Raw genomic sequence first — 14,341 nt, 5'->3', positions numbered from 1 at the left:
TATTTCTACACACTAGCAATAAACAATCCAAAAATGAAATTAATAAAATAATTCTATTACAATAACATGAAAAAGAATAAAAATCTTAAGAATAAACTTAAAAGGAGTGTAACTTACACACTGAAAATTATAAAATATTGTTGAAAGAAATTAAAGATCTAAATAAGCAGAAAGGCATCCCATGCTCACAGTCAAAATCCTAGATGCCTTTTGGAGAAAGTGAGAAGCTGAATCCAAAATTCATGTGGACCCAAGGAACCCAGAGGCCAAAGCAATCTTGAAAAAGAAGAACAAAGTTGAAGGACTCACACATCTCTGATTGCGAAACTTACTATGAAGTTACATTTGCCAAGACCGTGTGGTGTTGGCACAAGAACAGACATACAGATCAACAGAATAGGGTTGAGAGTCTATAGATAAACCCTTTCATTAATGGTCAGTTGATTTTTGACAAGGAGGCTAAGACAATTCAATAGGGAGAAATCGTCTTTTCAATACATGGTGCTTGAACAACTGGAAATTTGCATGCAAAAGAATGGCCCTTACCTCACACCGTATAAAAAATTAGTTTAACTAGCTCAAAGGCCAAAAGTAAGAACAAAAGCTATTACTTCAGGAATAAGAACACAGACATGAGTCTTCATGACCTTGGGTCAGGCATCAGGTTCTGAGATATGACAACAAAAGCACAAATGATAAAAGCAACTGATAAGGTGGACTTCATCAAAGCTAAAAACTTTTGTGCTTTGAAGGACACGATCAAGAAAGTGACAAGCTGACCCACAGAAGAATATATTGGTAAATCATACAGATGAGAAGGAACTGGTATCCATACGTAGAGAATTCTCGTAACTCAGTAAGAAAGAAAAATAATCCACTTGAGAAATGGGCCAATGAGAGGAGCAGACATTTCTCCAGAGAAGACATCCGAATGGCTCAGGGAGCACATGAAGAGATGCTCCACATCATTCACCATCAGGGAAATGCAAATCAGAGCCACAATGAAATGCACTTCACACCCACTGGGACGGCTAGAAGCAAAAAAAAAAGACAATGACAAGCCAGAGAGAATGTGGAAATTGGGGCCCTCATATACGTTGCTGGTGGGGACATAAAATACAGGACAGCTGCCATAGAAAATAGTTTGGCCGGTTCTCAAAAAGTTAAACACAGACTTAGCATACAAACCAACAGGTATATGTTACAGTTCCAGATATATATCCAAGAGAGAAGAAAACATACGTCCACACAAAAACTTATTAAAAAACATAAATAACTGTTTATAGCAATGTTATTCATAACAGCCAAAAAGTAGAAACAACGCATGTTCACCAACTTACAAATGCATAAACTAAATGTGATCTATCCATACGATGGAATATTATTTAGTAATAAAAAAAGGGAATTAAATACTGATGCAGGCTACAATATGGATGAGTCTTGAAAACGTTACACTAAGAAAAAACAAGATACAAAGATTACATATTACATTATCTGATTTATATGAATGTCTAGCAAAGACAAATTGAACAGACAGAAAGTAGATTAGAGGTCACCAATGGTTGGGGGGGATGGGGAGTGACTGCTAATGGGTGTCTTTGGTGGGTGATGCAAATGTTCTAAAATTAGATCCTCTAAGTACACTAAAAACCACTAAAGCACACACTTTATATAGGTGAGCTTCACGGTATGTGAATTATATCTCGATGAAGCTGTTGAAAAGAAAAAACTCCATATACAAGAAGGATTCTCCCCGTCCAGAGGAGGAGAAGGGATAGGGAGGCATGCAATGTGGGGGAGGGGTGCCAACTGATGCCCCAGAGCCCCAGGCCACATCCTTGGCCCGCCTGGGATCTCAGTACGGCTTGGCTTCGGCTTCGAAGATCCCAACCCCCTCAACCAAAAACACGCACCTGTCTCTCTGTCATGCAGGCACTTGGGGAGCTGCCCCCCTTGTCCCCCTGTCCCCCATCTTTCTGTGAGCTTTGCAGGTGCCCCTGCTGGAGCTGTCAACACCCCATGTCCTACCGTCAATGTAAGCTGGCATCTGCCCGAAGATGGTGAGGTATGACTGGTAGACGACCCCCCGAAAGATCCAGTCCACCCGGCTCTCGTTGTGGATGAGGATGGCCTGCTTGGCCACCCCGAAAGACACCACCCACACCGCCAACAGGAAGAGGAAAAAGAAGACGTCCTTCATCTGCAGAGACGGAGGGCCCCAGCTGCAGCCGCGTGCACCCACACGTGCCCCCTCCCCCCACACCCAGGTTGTGCGCTCTGCAGTGGTGGGAGGAGCCGCTGATGCCCAGGGCAGGGACACAGGGGCCCACAGTCCTGGGCCTGTCCCCATATCCTAACAGGGTGCTGGGCACCACACAATGCATACGAGGGGCTGGATGCGACTGTGACCCACGGAGAGGAGTGACCGGAGCTGTAACAGCAATAAGGAACGAGCTGTGGAGATTAGGGAAGGCTGCCTGGAAGAGGTGACATACAGGCAAGGACCTGAGACAGGCATGCTGGGGTTGGGAGCCCGAGGGCAAAGCAGGGACATGGGAACCTAGTAGTGTGCTCAAGTCCTGGGGCACCTCACGTGCTGCTGGTGCAGGACCCGCTCATCCCCTTACCATCCGCTTCACGATGATTATCTTGGGCCCCAGCGTCTTACTGATGGTAAAAATGTGCATCAGCCGGAGGCAGAACATGATGAAGTCCAGAGAGAGGATGATGCGCCCAGAGTACAGCAGCCCGGGGATGAGCCTGCCCAAGGCAGAATCAAGGACCCCTCAGCTCGCCGCTCCCGGAGCCTGCCCCCAGCTGCCTGCTCACCTGCCCGAGCCCACATGTGGCTCTGGAGGCCTCTGGACCCCAAAGTACTAAAAATGGGGTATGAGCTCATGGACCAGAGCTTCCGGGGAGGTGTGTTTTCCAGAAAAGTCTGGGAGCCCAGCCTTGGGCAGGGTAGGCAGGCCATGCAGGCCTCTTGGGAGGCAGTGTGGCTGGTCCCTCTTGCTTCTTGGAGAAAGGGACCATGGCAAGGACGCATGTGGCCCCAGTGGGCAGCGGAGTGGCCGGGGCCACAACAGGAGGTGCCGGGAGGGGCCACTGGGCTGCAGATGCTCAGCCATCTGAGGGGCAGGGAGCTCTGGCACCTTCCTGCTCTACTCCTCCAGCAGTCCCGGGGTAGGTTCTGCCCACCAGACAGACAACAGGCAGGTTCGGGGCACCTGAGCCCTCGGGGCTGCAGTCGCAGACGGCGGGGAGGTGCAGGGCAGACAGGCCACTCACCTGCAGGTCAGTCCTGCTACGAAGAGCAGGATGGCACTGATGTCCAGTTTATTCCAGAAGTCACTGAAGTACAGGAGTGCCATCTTCGTCAGCCCGAACTCGTCGGGGTCATAGAAGAGCTGAGAGAGGACATGGTTAGGGGCCTGGCTGTCGCCACCATCGTCACCTGAGCAGTGAGAACGCTCGCTCCTTCCCGGAGAGGGAGGCCAGCCAGGCAGGGCACAGACTTCCACCGTCCCTGGGCCCCCGGGTGGAGCAGCAGCGGGAGACGAGCTCCAGGCAGAGGTGTCGCCAGGCCGCCCTGAGCCCGCCCTCCGACTGACCACAGCCCTGCTCAATTCGCAAATGGCTGTGTTCTTGGGGCCGACTATCCTCTCTGTCAGCAGTCAGCCAGCTCCCACCGGACCCCTGTTCCCCTGCTTCCACGGCAGCCCCAAGAGGGGTGGGGACCGTGGCAGCCCTGGACCCTTGCAGTTGGGCGGGTCCCTTCTGGAGATGGTCAGACTCAGGGAGGAGGGTACATGTGACCCCCATTCTGGGGCTGCCACCTTTGAGGCCGGGGCTTCGTCCCCAGGAGAGGGTCTGGCTTCAGGAGGCGGCGCAGCCAGAGGAAAGCTGGGAGAGGCCAGGGGGACAGCGCTGCCTCCCGCACCGGCCTCCCAGGGGTTCTGAGGCCGCCCCGGGCCCTGGCAGCGGCGCCTGGGCGCCTGTGAGCCCACCGTGAGCCCACCCACGGAAGTGACCGGCTGCGGGTCCCGGGGCCAGGTGCTCCCAGATGGGGGCGGGGACCAGAGGACAATCCACGCGGGCTGGGGATGTGGGGAAGGGGGCCCGGGGGGCGCACCTGCCGCAGCTCCTCACACACCAGGGAGAAGAGCCAGAAGTAGATGAGGTACTCGCACCACGAGGGTGTGGGCTGGAAGTCCACCATGAGCACGTAGGCGAAGAGGCACAGGAAGGCAAAGTAGGACAGGATGTTGAGGTGGAAGATGACCACGGGCGCGTTGAAGAAGGCACGGACCCGGAGCAGGCCCCTCCTGGCCTGCAGCTTCCTCTCCCTGCAGGGCAGACACCAGGGGGAGGGGGGGATGGCAAGACTGTGAGGCGCCTGAGAGCCCAAAGGACCTCTGCCTCCCCCAAGGAGTGGGGCCAAAGTGCTCATGTGCTCACGTCACATGACAGAGACAGAAGCACTAGGACAGACGCTGTCCATGCAGCCCATGGACCCTGCATAGGCAGCCACGTAGAGGGCTCCACCAGACGGCTCCACGTAAGGGAGGACCCTGAAAGAGCCCTTTGGCTCTGGTTTTGTTAGGACTGAAATGAAATGCTTGGCTAGTGGGTGCTCAGCGCAGGGCAGGTGCTCAGTGTAAAGTAGGTGCTCAGGGCAGGGCAGGTGGGCAGGGAGGGCAGGTGGGCAGGGAGGGCAGGTGGGCAGGGCAGGGTGAGTGCTCAGAGTAGGGCAGGTGCTCAGGGCAGGGTGAGTGCTCAGGGCAGGGCAGGTGCTCAGGGAGGGCAGGTGGACAGGGCAGGGTGAGTGCTCAGGGTAGGGCAGGTACTCAGGGCAGGGCAGGTGGGCAGGGAGGGCAGGTGCTCAGGGCAGGGCAGGTGGGCAGGGAGGGCAGGTGCTCAGGGCAGGGTGAGAGCTCAGGGTAGGGCAGGTGCTCAGCGCAGGGCAGGTGCTCAGGGCAGGGCAGGTGGGCAGGGAGGGCAGGTGGGCAGGGCAGGGTGAATGCTCAGGGTAGGGCAGGTGCTCAGGGCAGGGTGAGTGCTCAGGGCAGGGCAGGTGCTCAGGGCAGGGCAGGTGGGCAGGGAGGGCAGGTGCTCAAGGCAGAGCAGGTGCTTAAGTCAGGTGAGTGACAACGCAGGGCAGGTGCTCAGCCCACAGTGGGTGCTTCACACAGGTGGGGACCCTCCCTCTGCCTCCCGCCCGCATGCCTCTCCACCACTGTAGGACCCAGGGGCAGCCATGAGGATAGGCATGACTTGCCCCCTGCAAGCACAATGGGGAAGGACGGTCTGAGGCCCCGGGCCCTGCCCACAGCCCAGCAGCCACCTGGTACCTGAAGGAGATGAGGCTGGTATAGAGCAGCGGGAAGGCCAGCATACACAGGATCACCCGCCAGAGCCCGTTGTCCACGCAGAGCTGGCCCCACCACACCTTGGTTAGAAAGGCCTGTGGACAGAGGAGGCAGCTTCAGAATAGTGGGCGACACTGGACCCCACCCCTGAGGGTGAAGGACGGGTCTGCTCCATGCGAAGTGCCTACATGCTCCCTAGCACAGTGCTCTGAGCCCCCCGGGCCACGCCGTGTGGTGGGCAGTGCAGGACAGACCCCATCATCTGCCGGCTGAGGAAGAGGCTCGCGGTGGGCAGGGCCCAGCCAGTCTTTCCCAGGGGAACGGGCTGGGGCCACCCGGAGGACTTCAGGCTCCCAGGTAGGAACACCCCTGTAGGGATGAGCCTTCACAACCCACCACCCACTCTCTTTTAGTGTCAGTTTCCTGACCTGCAAAACGGGAGGGGAGCACACAACCAAGGGCCAGACCCTGTCCCCGGGACCCCGGGCAGCCGCAGCACAGGGACCTGTGTGCCTGGAGGTGAGCGAGAGGCTGCATCGGCGCCCACAGCCCACAGGCAGCTCTTCCTGGAAGTGAGCCTCAGAAGGTCACCTGGATGCCTCCGTGAGACACGAACTTCATGTCCTTGGCCTGCAGGGCCAGCTGCAGGCAGGTGGTCTTCCCCCAGGCCTCCGACACACGGGTGAGCAGTTTCTGCGCTCTTTCCTCGTCCTTCCGGTGGCACTCGGTGAACACCCCTGGCAGAAGGAAGATCCATGTTCGACCTGGGGACAGCATCCGGGAGTGGCTCCTCCAGATGCCACGGTCCGAGCAGGACCAGGGATGAGGACCCTGGGGCGACGTGTGAGGAGTTGAGCCGTGGTCCAAGGCCACCACCCATGAACTCACCGATGGCTCTGTGTTCGTACTCATCAGCGAGCACCAGCATCCCCTCCAAGCTATCCGTGTCCTCCTCCTCCTTGGACAGCTCCTTCAGGATCTTGCTGCAGGCCAAGGCCGCCACAATGCAGTCCTGGCTCTGGGCACCAGGGAAGCTACCGTGAGGACCTGGACGGTCCAGCCCAGGAACCCCAGTCACACTGCCCGGGAGTGATGAGAACAGAGGCCTCACGACAGCGTGGGCCACTACATGATTACTTGTGCCCCTGTCCACATAAACCACTTGGGTCACCCCAGATCAGTAGGTGAGCCTGAGCTGGTGGCCCAGTCTCCCACACTGGCCAGTGGGAGGGGTCTGCTTGCCCACCCAGAGCACAGCCCAGACAGCATGAGTCCCAGCACTGCCTGGGCATCTGGTCAACCCCAGGCACGGGGCTAAAGGGCAGACACGGGACCAGGTCCACACAAGTCCCCCTCAGGCTCTAGCCCCCCCGCCTCAGTGGCACTACAGTCCCAGGCACCAGGGATGCTGAGAAAATCTCAAGCACAGCCCAGAGGTACTGTCTGGCCCACAACAAGGGGCTGGTGGCAGAACCTGGAAATCTCTGGTCCTCCCGTGCACTGAGCCCCACAGAGCACACCCGAGGCCACAGTCAGGCCTAGCTCTGCCGCTGACCCACCACATGCCTTGGGAAAGGACAAACCTCCCAGAACCATGGAGAGGGTGGAAGCCACCAAAGCCTCTCTGCTGGTGACACTGGGGAGGGGGCCAATTCCATAAAAGCAATTTGGAAATGCCAACACTGAGAAGTAGGGGACTTCTCTGAGAAAAAAATTACACTTTAATTTACCTTTACGAAGAGAATCTGCTTGAAATAAAGGAAAACCACGTGTGGGGGACTTGAGCCTGGCACGTCCTCCATCATGACCATGAAGCTGCCCACAGTCTAGTGATGAGGGAGCTGAGGGCCGATGTTCCCAAAGAGCTCACAAAGGGGCTCAGGGCAGATACATCGGGGGCTTGCTCCCCATCTGACTGTCTCTGTCGAGATCCCTAATGGTCAGTGGAAGGAGATGCAGCCCCTCCCCGGATGTCACCTTCTGCAGAGTCTCTACTGAGCAGGTCGGCCATGGCACAGGGGCCGACTCACCAGAACCCACCTGTGTCACCATGGAGGTTGGCTCCACCCAGCTGTGCCTGCATGCTGAGCCTCCGCCCTGGACAGCACACCTTCTTAAAATTCTTTCCTTGCCTGAGCCAAGCTCTCTGTTCTCCAACACTGGGCACTCTGGGTCCCTTCTGGGGTCATGGACACCCACTGCCCTCCCTCCAAGGTCACATGCTCCTCTACCTGCTGTTGGTCCTGGGCTTTCTGGCCACACTCCCTGGCTGGAGCCCTGTTACCTGTCCACACACGGTCATGCATCTTGAGAAACAGGTCTAGTTACCTGCGCCCAGATGATTTCTGCCAGCTCCCGACGGTTCTGGATGATGGCCCAAATGAGAAGATCACGGATTGGGTCCATGGTGAAGGACACATGTCCTGGTGAACGCTTGTGGAGGGACCGGAGACTCACTCCCTGCATCTGGTGAGCAGTGGACATTCAGAAACTCTCCTAGGTTCCCACTAGCATCAGTATCCCTGGGTGGGCCTGTTGAGGGTGCAGGTCCTGAGCCCAGCTCCACACCTTCCCAGAACCACTGTCCCTAGAGGCTGAGCCCCCCCACACCTTTCCAGAACCACTATCCCTGGAGGGTGAGCCCTGCAACTTGCATTTTCAACAACACCTTAGACCGATTTCATGCATACTGGAGTTTTAAAATCGTCACTCTGGAGACATGTAGAAACATTCAGAAAGTGGAATACCCAGATAATTCCTTTGCCAACAATTGTAGCCTCTTATTTACACAACAGGCACCTCGAGTTTCCTTAATCTTATCTGATGGCATCAAAGCCTTTCTGTGATGTCAACTTCTAGCACAGAGTCTGTTCTAGATTCATGGCTGTGAGCTCCTCAAGGGAATCTACACAGTGTCTCCTGCAGAGAAGACCAATAAGAAAGAGCCGAACAGACAATGATTACATGTGACCAGGAGGGCACCTTGCCCCCAGACACACTCAATTCACACAGTGATGCAGGAATCCAGCTTCCTGGCCCATCAATCAGTAAACACCTACTCAGACAGTCTGGAAACAATTTCCAGAAGTGAGAACACATTTCCCACACCACACACAAGATTCCACTTTCTTTAAGAAATTTTAGAAATTTCTTGAAGGCTCGTCTTTATATTAAAAGAAATTAGTTGACAAACTAAATAAATTACGGACATGGTTAACTATGAGCTTCCACTTTGGATCTTTTTAAAGGGTATCTTAAATACAATGGAATCAAGAAGAGCAGAATTGTGAATATACAAAACCAAGCCACAACAACATCTTTCTCAGGAGGGGTCAGACAGAGCTCACCCGAGACAATGGATGAATTTGAAAACCTGAAGGAATGGGATAATTTTCTACCAAAAAAAAAACACCCCAAAACAACAACTACAAACCAAATCTGATTGTAGAACACATAGAAAACCTAAACCAAGAAATTATCAGAAAAGAAACTGGAGAAAGTTCTCAGAGCTACTACCCAAAAAGGCACTGAGCCCTGATGGACTCACAGGAGAGCCTGCTGAGCTTGTAAGAACAAAGAATTCCAGCCACATAGAATGTTCCAGAGCAAAGAAATAAGGAAGGTTTCCCAATGGTTTTCCCAAGGATAACATAAAGCTGATACCGGAACCTGACAAAGATAGCCCCCAAAATAAAACTACAATCAAAGGCTCAAACATTCTGATGCAAAAACCATGAAAATATTGGCAACATAATCCAGCATCATACTAAACACATGTTCCGCTGCAATCAAGTTGAGATTAAAACAGGAGTAAAAATGTTTTGCTATCAGGAAATCTATTAAAATAATTCAGCAAATTCATAGGTTAACAAAGAAGAGCAGTTCAAATTCTCAAAACGCACCTGACAAAACTCAGCGCTTGGGCTTCGTTTGTGAAAGCTTCAAGAATGGGGAGGTGGATACTCGCTAACATAACACTTAGTGCTGAGATGCTGCGGGATTCCCATCAAATATGGATAGAGACTAGAAAAGGACTTCTCCCGCAGTGCAGTGCACGTGCTGGGTACCCTCGCGGTGATGCGGTGGAATCCTGCTGACCTGACCACATGGTGGCCAGGACTGGAGTTCATGGCATGAGGGGGACCATTTTCCCCACATAACCTTTTGTTCCATTTGAAATTTTTAGAAAGGGAGAACTATGGACTGAAATGTGTCCCCAGAATTTGTATGTTGAAGCCCCAACTCCTAAAGTGACTGTATTTGGAAACAGGGTGTCTAAGGAGGTGATTAGGGCCATAGGTTGTGGCCCTGATTTGATAGGACTGGTGTCCCTATAAGAAGAGAGGACACCATTGCTCTCTATATCTCTCTGCGTGCCCACGGAACAAAGACCACGTGTGGACGTGGCAAGAAAGCAGCCGTCCTCAAGCCAGGAAGAGAGGCCCCACTGGAAACCAACCCCGCTGACGTCTTGACCTCGGACTTTAGCCTCCAGCCTGTGAGAGACTAAATGTCTGTTGTTTAAGCCGCCTGGGCTATGGTATCTTGTGATGGCGGCCCTGACAGACCAAGATAGGGATTATATTTCTTTCCAATAACAATAAAAGATTATTTCTTTAAACAGAAGTGCTAAGAACCTAGCAGCGGCCCAGCACCCAGGCCAGGCAGGGCGGGGAGCCCCGTCACCAGCACGCACATTGAGCTTGATATTTGGCACGGGGAGCAGGAGATGGGGCCGATCGCCCGTCCGGGGCCGGGGGTACAGCGGCTGCGTGAAGTCCCCCAGGAGCTCGCGGAGCACCTGGGCCACGTGGTGCATCTGCACGCGGGGGGCCGTGGGCCCGGACGCCGGCCGCTCGGGCTCCTCGGCCAGCACCTTCTGCAGCTTGCTGTGGAACAGGCAGGAGGGGTCCAGGTGCTGGTACAGGTAGAGGAGGGTGTCCCAGGTCACGAACTCCTTCAGCCGCACCCCATTCTCCAGGAAGAGCTTCACGAACTCGGGCTTGTTGGAAATGAGGGCGGCCATCATCACGGGGTGCAGCTCTGAAGGCTGAGAGAGAGCAGCATGGGGGGCACGCCTCGCATACCCTGATCGCGGGGTGTCCGATTCGGGAAGGGAGGAAGTGACCGGGGTGCTCTCCACCAGGAGGAGGCTGGGGTCTAGACAGAGGCCACCCTCAGGGCCTGTCCTTGCTCCTGCCGGCCAACAAGGCCGTCCGCAGGGCCTCCCAGGAGCCCTACCTTCCACTGCCGCTCGTCAGAGAAGATCTCGCTCCGGGCGATGTCCACGCGGTTCCACGCCACCGCCAACTTCAGCTGGTGGCCCCAGTTCTCGTGGCCAAAGTAGTCATGGCTCCGAGAGGCTGCAGGCAAAAGGCACTCATGTCAGGGGGCTTTGGTCTGGGCCTCAAAGCCACTTCCCTGCATCCGACAAAGTCAGACAGGGAGGCACCTGTCACCAAGCCTGGTCCTCCGTGACTTCGACCGAAGAGCGTGCCCAGCAGCAAAATCCGCCCCCGTGAAGGCGCTTTTCCTTTCAGTGCTGGAATCAGAGACTCTCCGGGTTTGGGGCATCGCTTGGGCTCACCCCTGCCCCCTGCCTGGTCAAGCCCCTTGTCCCCCAAGCTTAAAGAAAACACCGTCTTGGACAGACAGGCGTTTCTGAAGGAACATTCGGAAGTGACACCCACACATGCGGGCCGTTCCCTTTCCCGCCTTCAGTGCAAAACCAGAGTTCGGCCAGGCTCTCACCGCGGGCACTCTGCCCACCAGTTCCTGCTCTCTCCTGCTGGCGTCGCGCACTAAATCACGGGTGCTTACTTGGGGAAGGGAACAGCAGCTTCGACCCTTTCTCACACCACACAGTGCGGGAGCCAGCGTGGGGCGCAGTGTGGAGACGCCAGCAGAAGGCTGTGCCCACAGCGAGGCCGCCTGAAGCCTGAAGCCTGCAGTCGCGGGCGCGGGGGTTTCTCGGGCGCGGGGAACATGAGCCACACGCGACAAAACGGGTCGATGACGCTCCGGTGAAACCTAAGCCTTCCGCTCGCCAAGGACACCTTGAAGGAGCTGGGAAACGGGGCCAGGACCCAAGAGAAAGCACCCCCAGGGCATGTATCAGACAGAGGCCCTGAATCCGACTGCATCGAGAACGCTTAGGACTCAAAAACGAGACGACCAACAACCAAATAAACGCGGACAGAAGACCCGAAAGACCCGTCTCCAGGATGATACGTACCCGGCCCACAAGCCCAGGATGTCGCCGGCCATCGGGGAGACGCGAATTCAGACCACACTGAGCTGTCACCTCACACCCCCCGGATGGCGACCGCACCGAGGGACGGTGAAGACGCCGAGCCGCTAGAGGCCGCGTCCACGCCTGGCGGCGGGGTAAAGGGGTGTGATCTTGTTGGAAAACAGTTTGGCGGTTTCTTATCAAGTTAAACATACGCTTACCATAAGGAACCAGTAATTCCACCCCGAGATGTGGACCCAAGAGAAACGAGAACAAATAGCAGCTTTATTTATAAGAGCCCCACGCTGGAGGCGGCCTGCGTGTCCAGCGACACGTGCACTGGAAAACTAGCACTGGAGGACTGCTCGCGGCAGAAAGGAACAGAGTTCTGGGACGTGCGACAATGCGGAAAAATCTCCAGATGTTGCGCTGAGCCCGAGAAGCGGGACAGAAAGGAGTACTGCGTGTGGTTCCACTTATGTGAGGCTCTGTCATGGGGATAAGCCCGCCTATCAGGACAGAAAGCAGGTAAATGGTCGCCTGAAGCACACAGAGGCACAGGGAGCTTTCGGGGGGGGGGGCGGGGGGACGTGTCCTGCGTCTGGATTGGATGGGTGCACGGGGGGGACATACCTGTTGAAATGCACATAGCAGTAAACCCAGGATGGGGGACTTTAACTGTATATAAGCCGTATCTCAATAAAGGTGATTTTTAAAAGGGGTTGTCATTGAAAAACCATATATATGTGTATATTTCTATTTTCTCATATATACTCACATAATAAAGGGAGAGTCCCTTTCTCCCAGAGTCCCACTGCCTTTCTCCTGAGCAACGAATTACAACCAATTGCTCTGTGTTGCTTCCAGAAATAAATGCAGCCTCTGTCTCTCCCCCATGACCCGCTCTCCCCCGGGCTGGGACTCGGGAGGCACCGTCCACAGATGCTGCCCAACACAAGCTAAGGCCAAACAAGCTTTCCCTAACTCCTCACGGAGGGTGACCTACCTCTAAAGGGCACCGCCTTAAATGTGCAGCTCAGCGACTCTGGCTGACGTCTACACCTGTGTCACCACCACCAGGATCGAGAAATGGAACTTTCCACCACCCCAGAGGCTCCGGCCCACCCTCCCAGGCTCGGCGCGGGCCCCAGCAGAAACCACGATCCACAGCGCTGGCCTCACTGGGTCTCGGATGCCCGAGAGCACACGTGAGAGCAGACGTTGGGGTCCATCCTGGCCGTGAGCAAGGGGTCCTTCCCTCTGCAGCGGTGTGCGCAGATGGCCACACCCAGGGCCCCAGGCCCCCTTCACCGCCTTCGAGGGCATTTCCCTGGACGCGGGCGGCCTGGTGTCCCTCTTCTGGCTCCTTCGGCCACTTCACAGAAGGCTAGGAAGGGACAGACGCCCTCACGGCCCCATCCTTGAACAGAAGGGTCGGGCACGGCAAAGTGAGACTGTCGACCCCCTGCCATCACATGGACATTCACGCCGGCTTTTCTGGCCCCCCGTGCCCTTGCTGGTGGGGGTCTGTGGGGTCCGAGGGGTCCACCTCCTGCTCTGCCACACGGTCAGCCTCCACAGTTGCTCTGATTCTATTCAGCCGGCTCCTCCCGGCTCTTCTGTCTCCCTGGACAGAGGTCTTGACGTGGGGGCCCTGGTCCTGGTTTTAACCATCTCGCTGGTTCTGGGAGGTTTTACGTCAGGAGGAGGTCGCAGAACAAAGCCGGGTTTGAGCCTCTCCCACCAGAGCTTCCTGCCCTGTCGCCCGGCTCTGCCTGGGCCGCGTCCCTGGAGGGTGAGGGGCAGCCGGCGGGCAGAACATCAGGACGTCTGCAGCCCTGTCGGAGCCAGTGGAGGGATGGGGGCATCTGTCTTCCCCCAGGAGGGGAGGGGGGAAGCGTGGGGCAGAGAGCAGACCAAGGGGTTGGCCCAAGCCCAGCCACCGCGGGAGCTTTAGTGTCCGGGGGGGTCCCTGCTGCATGTGAGGACGCATGGGAGGTCAGGGGCAGGCCTTCCGAGACCTAGAATCGTATGTGCAGCTGTGACGACCGTGGGGGGCACCTTAGTGTGGGTGCCCTCGGGTTCCCGTGAAGCAGAGAAGCTGCAGAAAGGAGCCCGAAACCCCAACACCGGCCGCAGGGCACCCTCCGCCTGGCAGGAGAGCGAGGTGGGCCCCAGCACGGTCCACCACCAGCTGCCCTCTGACCAGCACGTCTGACCCAGGGGTCGGTTTTTGGCTCATGCAAACTCAGGGTCCTGAGCCCCCTCGTTCTGCTTCTCCCTCTCGCCCCACCTTGCCTGACTCTCACCTTTCAGCAAGGCCTGCAGGATGGCCACGTCCACGTCCTGCTGGCCATCCTTGCCTTCCCGGAAGATGGTCAGCAGCTGCCGCTTCCGGACGATGTCTTGGATCTGCAATAGACATTGCCCGAGTGAGGTTTGGGGTGACACGCAGGCCCCCTGCCTCCTCAAAGGGCACCTGCAGAATCGAGACCCCAGACACACAGCCGAGCCCAGGCGTGAGTCCTGCCTGCCGGTGTGGCCTGGGCCAGCACCTCGCCTCCGTACGCCCCCAGTGGTGAAGATGAAGACACATAAGGACCAAATATGCAATATTCGTGAGTGGTCTGCCGGTGGAAACACAACCCAAGTGTAAGGAATTTCACACCGGCATGAGACAGTGTGTGCTGAATGCCGGACACCGCTGAACTTGAGACTTCTCCCCCAGTCCTCCTGCCTG

The 14,341-nt window shown here is 56.0% G+C and overlaps 1 protein-coding gene across 12 annotated transcripts in view; it reads right to left on the bottom strand.

Moving 5' to 3' along the window:
* TRPM2 (transient receptor potential cation channel subfamily M member 2) overlaps positions 1-14,341 on the bottom strand; it is a 55,657-nt gene that overhangs the window by 17,068 nt on the left and 24,248 nt on the right. For 11 of the 12 annotated variants that reach the window (XM_032392558.1, XM_032392562.1, XM_032392561.1 and 8 more), the window contains 11 exons: positions 13,911-14,013; positions 10,611-10,732; positions 10,066-10,419; positions 7,698-7,835; positions 6,258-6,387; positions 5,961-6,106; positions 5,352-5,464; positions 4,133-4,346; positions 3,289-3,407; positions 2,628-2,760; positions 2,029-2,200 (listed from right to left, as the gene is read on the bottom strand). In XM_032392558.1, the coding sequence (XP_032248449.1) occupies positions 2,029-2,200; positions 2,628-2,760; positions 3,289-3,407; positions 4,133-4,346; positions 5,352-5,464; positions 5,961-6,106; positions 6,258-6,387; positions 7,698-7,835; positions 10,066-10,419; positions 10,611-10,732; positions 13,911-14,013 (1,744 nt within the window). The remainder of the gene's footprint in view (positions 1-2,028; positions 2,201-2,627; positions 2,761-3,288; positions 3,408-4,132; positions 4,347-5,351; positions 5,465-5,960; positions 6,107-6,257; positions 6,388-7,697; positions 7,836-10,065; positions 10,420-10,610; positions 10,733-13,910; positions 14,014-14,341) is intronic. The other variant, XM_032392570.1, reaches the window with a different exon arrangement.

The sequence above is a fragment of the Phoca vitulina genome, unplaced genomic scaffold (genome assembly GCF_004348235.1).
Source record: "Phoca vitulina isolate PV1807 unplaced genomic scaffold, GSC_HSeal_1.0 scaffold68, whole genome shotgun sequence".
Classification (NCBI taxonomy): Eukaryota; Metazoa; Chordata; class Mammalia; order Carnivora; family Phocidae; genus Phoca; species Phoca vitulina.
This window is presented reverse-complemented; position numbering and strand designations above follow the sequence as displayed.